This window comes from Stenella coeruleoalba, assembly GCF_951394435.1.
Source record: "Stenella coeruleoalba genome assembly, contig: scaffold_75, whole genome shotgun sequence".
Lineage (NCBI taxonomy): Eukaryota > Metazoa > Chordata > Mammalia > Artiodactyla > Delphinidae > Stenella > Stenella coeruleoalba.
Window position 1 is genome coordinate 617114 of NW_027646298.1, and position 7508 is coordinate 624621.

Consider the following 7508-nt stretch of genomic DNA (forward strand, 5'->3'; position numbering starts at 1 on the left):
TTTATTTATTTTAAAATATGTATTTATTTACTTATTTGGCTGCATTCGCTCTTAGTTGCAGCACGTGGGATCTTTGTTGTGATACACAGGCTTCATATCTAGCTGTGGCATGGGGGCTCGGTAGTTGCAGCACACAGGCTCTGTAGTTGTGGCAGACAGGCTCTAGAGCCAACATACACGCTCAATAGTTGCGGCATATGGGCTTAGTTGCCCTTTGGCATGTGGGATATTAGTTCTCTGAACAGGGATCGAACCCATGTCCCCTGCATTGGAAGGCGTATTCTTAACCACTGGCCTACCAGGGAAGTCTCTTGTGTGCTTTTAAAAGAGACCTCAGAGAGCTCTCTAGCTCCTTCCTCCAGGTGATGATATAATGAAAAGTCTATGACTCAGAAAAGACCTTTACCTAACCACCTTGATCTCACACTTCAGCCTCCAGAACCATAAGAAATAAACTTCTGTTTATAAGCTACCCAAGCTGTGGCATTTTGTTATAGCATCCCCAATAACTAATTCGTACATCTACATTAACAGAAAACAATGTATACATATGTGCCTTGTGACATTAATAATATGTAATTAATGTGTAATGTAATAGGAGATGTAATAGAGATTTTGCATGTGATTAAAATTATGTTGATATCAGTTTAAGCTAGTTTGATAGGATTTTATATGTAATCTCCATGGTGTCCACAAATTTAATATCTATAGAATATACACAGAAGGAAATTAAATGTAAGTCAAGTCAGGGGACTTTCCTGGTGGTCCAGTGGTGAAGACTCAACGCTCCCAATGCAGGGGGCCTGGGCTCAGTCCCTGGTCAGGGAACTAGATCCCACTTGCCACACCTAAGATTTCGTATGCTGCAAAGAAGATCAAAGGTCCCCCATGCCACAACTAAGACCTGGCACAGCCAAAGAAATTAATTTTAAAAATGAGTCAGTACAAAGAGTAAGAACAAAGGACGTCAGTATGTGAGAAAATGTGGGACAGAAAAGCTATATGACATTACAGAAAACAAATTGGCAATTAAATGTCATTTCATATCAGTAATTTATATATATATATATATATATATATATATATAGCTTAAACTCATCAGTTAAAAAACAAAGATGTCCCTAGCCTTTATCCAGCATCCGGGCTTGGAGGGGCTGCTCTGAAGACTGGCGAGCAGCATGGAGGCCCGCGGCGAATCCCAGCCTGACACGAGTTGTTCGTCGTTTTCCTGGGACGGCTCCGGGGTCTCGGTGTCCAGGGAGGTGCTGACGGCGGGCAGTGTCGGCCACGGAGGTATACGGGACAAGTTGGTCATCAACTCCAAGCCTAATTCCAGAAAGAATTCCACTCTTCAAAAAGTTCGGAAAAAGAGGAGTCCCCTATTGGACCAAGTACAGAGCTTTCTCCCACAGATGGCTCAGGCAAACGAAAAGTTAAGGAAAGAAATGTCAGCTGCACCACCTGGTCATTTCAATATTGAAAATATTGACACTCTCGGAAAAGTTATGCAAATGGTTATGGCCTTGTTTGAGATGAATCAGTCTGATTCAAAAAAGGAGAACAGTTCAGAAGAGAATTCACAAGACAGTTCAGAGGACAGTTCAGAATTTGAGGATGAAGATGATAGCACCTCTTCTGAAGGTGAAGTCACCATCGATACCATTAAGCTTCCTAATTCAGAAGATGGAAAAGGCAAAATAGAGGTTCTGGACCGTCCTGCCAGTGAAAAAAAGAAAACAGGGACATAAACAATCTGAGAAACAGGTGATAGTTCCCGCTAATTCTGTGGAAAAGAATGTGGCTTGCTGGTTATTTTGCATTTCAGATCCCTTGGTGCCTGTTTGCAAAAATGAATGTATTTTGCTTCTTGGAGAAACAAGCTAGCTTTTAAAGAGTTGGAAGAGATAGCATTTGGGGATCTTCTAAGAGCAGACTGTTTTTGATCTCATGCTAAAGAGATTTAGTTTAGAAAGCTTAACTTTATGTATGGTGATGAGTGAATTTGTTGACATCCTCTTTCATCAACATAGACTTCAGAAATCTCAAACTTATTTTAAAGTAAAAATACAAGTTACCCGTTTGTTTTTGTTTTAAATTGGCCTCTTGGGGCTTCCCTGGTGGTGCAGTGGTTGAGAGTCCGCCTGCCAATGCAGGGGACACGTGTTCATGCTCCGGTCCAGGAGGATCCCATATGCACGGAGCGGCTGGGCCCGTGAGCCATGGCCGCTAAGCCTGCGCATCCGTAGCCTGTGATCCACAACGGGAGAGGCCACAGCAGTGAGAGGCCCGCGTACTGAAAAAAAACAAAAAACAAACAAAAACTTATGTTGGGGTTTTTTTAGGCTATTTTAAAGTCACATTTATTTGTTACCATCAAAAGGGGTTCAGTGAGGGAGAATTTTTTTTTTAAACATCTTTATTGGAGTATAATTTCTACATAATGTGTTGGTTTCTGCTCTGTAACAAAGTGAATCAGCTATATGTATACATGTGTGCCCATGTCCCCTCCCTCTTGCGTCTCCCTCCACCCTCCCTATCCCACCCCGAGGGAGAAATTTTTTACAAAGAAAAGAATTACTTATATTTAGATGCCCTCAGACATACCTACTTTAATTAAAAAAAAAATCCTTTCCAGTTTGAGCTGGAAAACTGGTGCTCTGTGGTTTAATCACTGTCAGTGACTCTGTAGCCTCTCAATGCATGTAAAATTTGCTGGTTGGAAAATTTTGTGGGTTTTTTGGTTTTTTTTCTTTTTCTCATAAAGGAATTTTTTGTTTCTGTCGGCTATTAATATTATTCTTTCCAGTTGCCCACAGTTTTGAAACCTATTCATTGTAGAGAATAGGGACACCCCAGGAAAATAGGTCACAGTACATAAAATGGTAGTAACAGGTTTTCCCTTTCAAAAGGCAAAATGATCCTGCATTGGAGTTGCCTTTCTGCAACATTCTTGATCTTCTTTAACTTGTTTGGGACCTCATCTGCCATGGGCCTGGCTTTGCTCAGGATATAGACCTGAGAGTTTAAAGGACTGTCTCCAAGTGCATTGAGCTCATGAGACTTTGTTGCCTAATATTTTAGGGGTTTGTTTTAACTATTTTTTCCTACTCCTCTCATTAGCTTATAACATCTTGTAAATACTCTGAAGATAATTCTCCAAGTTCCTTCTGGTATTTTTCATTGGGAATTGGAAATCGGCTGTGCACTCAAAGTATGCAGAAGTGAACAGATCTGGAAACGAGACTTCTCAGCTGCAAAGGGTATACTTTGTAGCACCAAACACAGCTGTGATGGATTATTGGTGTGAATATTTAAGGATTGTCTTCTACCAGATAATATTCATGCCCCATTGTGGGAAGAGTTGTATTTGTCTGGTTCACTCCTTAGCTTGGTGCATGGTACACAGTAGGCACCGAATGATGTCGATAAATGTATTTACAGGTATATTGAGGATGTACAGGGCATTTTAAGCCATGCTATCCATGCGGATATGAAAGTGTAACTTCACTGGAAATACAAAGCCAAGTAGAAATAGTCTGATGGTCAGTGAAAGAGACTCTTCAGTCTAGAATACATACTAGTGTGTAGAATTATATTTCTCTCCTGCCATGGCCTTCTCATATAATACAACTAGGTATTCTATACAGTTAAAGAAGTCAACTAAATTCAGTTCCTCTGGACATTCTTATGACATAGGAGGAAAAGGATAAACAAAAATTTAATATGTGATAGGGATGTCGTTTTAAGTTAAGTGTAAAATGGTTGAATTATTTAATACACAGAGTCAGGGGTGGCTGTTTTTAAACCAATTTGGATACTAAGATAAATTATGTAGGTCTTAAAGATTTAAATATAAAGAAATAAAATAAGTTTCATACTAAAATATAGGTGAGTATTTAATAACATTAAAAAAAACAAAGATGGACAAGATAGACATAAAAAGGGTCCAACTATATGTTGTCTACAAGAGACTCACTTCAAAGTATGGACATTCATATGCTGAAAGTGAAAATATTGGAAGAGATATTGCATGAGAACACTAAGCACAGAGAAGAGGAGTGGCTCTTCTGCATCTGCAGCTGAGGCTGTGGCCCCTACACTTCAGGGAGTAAACAGAGGCAGGGGCAGGGGCTAGGGCACCCCTCCCACCCTCTGCACCCTGAGCCAGGGAAGTCAGAAGGACTTGGTCCCCCTCCTGAGTTCCATTCTTCCTCCAATGAGAATGGTACTAATCAATAAGGACCAGGCTATAGAGCTGATTCACTTTGTTATAAAGCAGAAATTAACACACCAGTGTAAAGCAATTATACTCTATAAAGATGTTAAGAATAAAGAAAAATAAAGACCTGGGGAAAAGAGATGGTCCCCGTGGAGAATGCCTATGTCCTAAGTTTATCTGCTGTCGGATTGGCTTGAGAGAGGGCAGGAGTTACATGATGTGTTCTCTCCCTTCAAATCCATTAACTTTTTCTTTCTTGATGCACACACACACACACACACACACACACACACACAAAACCAGTATAAAGCCCGTATATATAGAATGCTAAAGGGTTGGTCTATGAGCTTGGAAAGAGGGAAATAGAACACTTGAGGCCAACTGCAGCAATGTGTTTTTGTCTGTGCATGTGCATTACTAGGTGGAGGGTCCACAGTATCCATCAGATACTTAAGGGAGAACATATCTCCCAAGTGTTCTGGATTTTGTAAATTATCATAGGACAAGAGTCTTCAAGAAAAATCAGGTAGCTCTCTCACACACCACTCATTAAAGTAACAAATATTTATTGAGAGTCTCCAGGATTCCAGCATGTGGAATTTTCTGGAGACTAAGACGTGGAATGAATAAATAGCCACCTTCACCAAGTTTATAGCTCAGTGGAGGCAATAAGAATTAATATCTCACATTTTTTCTATTTAAGTATGACTCAGGGTTTAAGGTAATTTTTCTGCATTGTGTCCACAGTGTCCCAGGACTGGCGCCCTCCTCAAGCTCAGCACCTAGAACACAGATCTGATTGAGCTAAACTGGTGATGCACCTGCTTCCCAGCAAGGCTGTGGCCTCTAATGGCTGTCTCCTGCTCCTGTGTCCGTGGCCTGATCAGGATATGGGAGACACTTAGGCTGATTCCTCAGTGCGTTGTGTACTTCCACAGCCGAGAACTTGCTGAGCAAAACATAACTTCTTTACTTTTGTGAACACATGGCCTCCAAAAGGCAGAAATATTTAGTGACAATGTACTGAGGACATAATTCCTTAGTCATTCCCTGACCTCCACTCTCTGTCACAGAGACATGCAAAACCACGGAATCAGGCTTATGGGTCATGACTTGGCTGTGTCAAGAAGTTCTAGGCTATGTGGGAAGACTCCTCTCTCCTCTGAGATTTCTGCTTCAACCAACGGGGAGCAGCTTCCCTTCACGTCTGAACTGAAACCCTGTAAGTTCATATATTGAAGTCCAGACACTTGTACCTCAGAATGTGACTGTATTTGGGAATAGGGCCTTAGGAGAGATGATGAAGTTAAAATGGGTCACAAGGGTGAGCCCTAATCCAGAGCTGTGCCCCTATGAGAAGATTAGGACACAGCCATGCACACTCAGCTCATAGAGTTAAGTCCATCTGCGGATGCAGCAAGAATGCAGCCACCTGCGAGCAAGGCCTCAGAAGAAACTGAACCTGTAGACACCTTGATCTTGAACTCAAGGCCTCCAGAGCTGTGAGAAAATTAAGCCTCCCAGTCTGCACTATCTTGTTCTGGCAACCCTAGCAAAACCCTAATACAGCTTTATTTCTCCTCTATCTTCTTTCTTGCAAATAAAACATGAAAATAGCACCAAAAAACACAGTGTATAAAGTATTTGAAAGAAAAACGCAGGGGAGCCACTGCAGGGGCTGAGGAACTACACAGCCATTGATTACCCTGGTTTTCTTTGCTACCAAAGTAAGGGAAAATAGTCAAAATCACCATGGAAGGCTTGAGTAGACATTTTAGAGAAGGCATAGCTCTCCCTGGTAAAACAAACTTGACATGTACTCAGTTGGTAGAAATAGTAAATGCATTTTAATCCTTGGAGGTTTAAAAAATTCAATTGCTTGGATTTCTAGAGAGGTTGTAATACATGTAACATGGTTGAAGGTCCTGAAAATTGCATTACATTGTGCCCCGCACCGCCTTCCCTCTTTGCCCAGGAGCCCCTGCCCTCCACAGGTAGCCATGTATCTGGTTTCCCACTGCAAACTTCCAGAGTGTCTTTATGTGCATACAAGCAAATATGAATATACATTTCTCCTTGGCACCCTAATTAAAAAGACAAATAGTAGAACACTGGGCACGGTGTTGTTATAGCTTGCTTTTATTCATTTGACAGTATCTTGCAAATTATCCTCTATCAAGATATCGTTTCCTGCACGACAGTGCACGGAATGGATGATGTACTACAATGCACTTTGCCAATCCACGTTGGGATGCACGCTGATATTCAATAATCCGTTTATATTACAAACAATGCAGCAATGCATAATTCTGCTGCTAGCAAATGTGTAGGGTAAGTTTCTAATGGATTTATTACCTGGAGGGTTTTTAACTGAGAGCATTTGATAAGATACTCTGTTACTGAATCCTTCTGTGGAGACTAGCAATGAGCCTTTCTCTTTCTGTAAACTGCAACTTACCAGATCTATCCCCCCACATATCTTTAAGAATGCTTTCCAGCCTCTTGTACCATTCAGAAACCCTCCATAATCTGCTCAGCACCTCTCTTTATTCTCACACACGTCACAGCCTTACCTGGCACATACCTGCTGTCTCCACCTTGACCTCTGCCCATTGAGCAGGATTTAGAAATACTGAAAACCCCTCTTTGATCATCTCCAATTAATCGGCTACTGTGTGACTCAACTTTACTCAGTTTTATCACTAATTACAAACAATGGTAATTACAATACAGTTGAGTAACGACAATAGTAATTTTCGGTTCTGTAGATCTCAGAATTTCTCACTTCACCAGTGTCTACACTAGTGGATCTCAAAACAAATTCTCAAGTCACTGAAATTGTTTCTTGCCAGGACAACGCTGTATGGTCATCTAGTCGTCCTTGCAGCAGCGGACGCCAGGTAACAACGAAATGGAGGAAAAACCACCGGGATAGATCTGGATGGCACGGAAGAGAAGGTGCGCCTCCATCCCTCCGAACTCATCCCCTCTGGCCCACCACAGGTCCCATTTCTCTCCCCGGGTTGTCTCCTCGTCCACACGCGCGTTCAGAGGCCATTCCGGTATGATATTCTCACGAGGAGCCTCTGACAACCGCGCCCACCCAGGACCACGCATCACCTCGTGCCTCCTACGACCATCACCAGACGCCCCAAGCTCCTCCCCATTTCCCCATTTGTTAGGCTTCTCCAACCACCAAAGCCACAGGCGGAACCGTGGCTGCGCCTGGATCGCCCTCCCCTCTCGCCTGCGAATGTCCTTGTTTTCACCTGTGGTGAGAGGACCTGGT

The 7508-nt window shown here is 42.1% G+C and overlaps 1 protein-coding gene across 1 annotated transcript; it reads left to right on the top strand.

Annotated features, from left to right (window-relative positions):
• Nucleotides 1-1178: 1178 nt before the first annotated feature.
• On the top strand, nt 1179-1748 carry LOC307181193 (NOP protein chaperone 1-like; the record flags this gene model as incomplete). The annotated part of the gene is made up of 1 exon (XM_079946608.1): nt 1179-1748. The coding sequence occupies one exon, from the start codon at nt 1179-1181 to the stop codon at nt 1746-1748; it is 570 nt and encodes a 189-aa protein (XP_079802734.1).
• Between the last annotated feature and the right edge of the window lie 5760 nt (nt 1749-7508).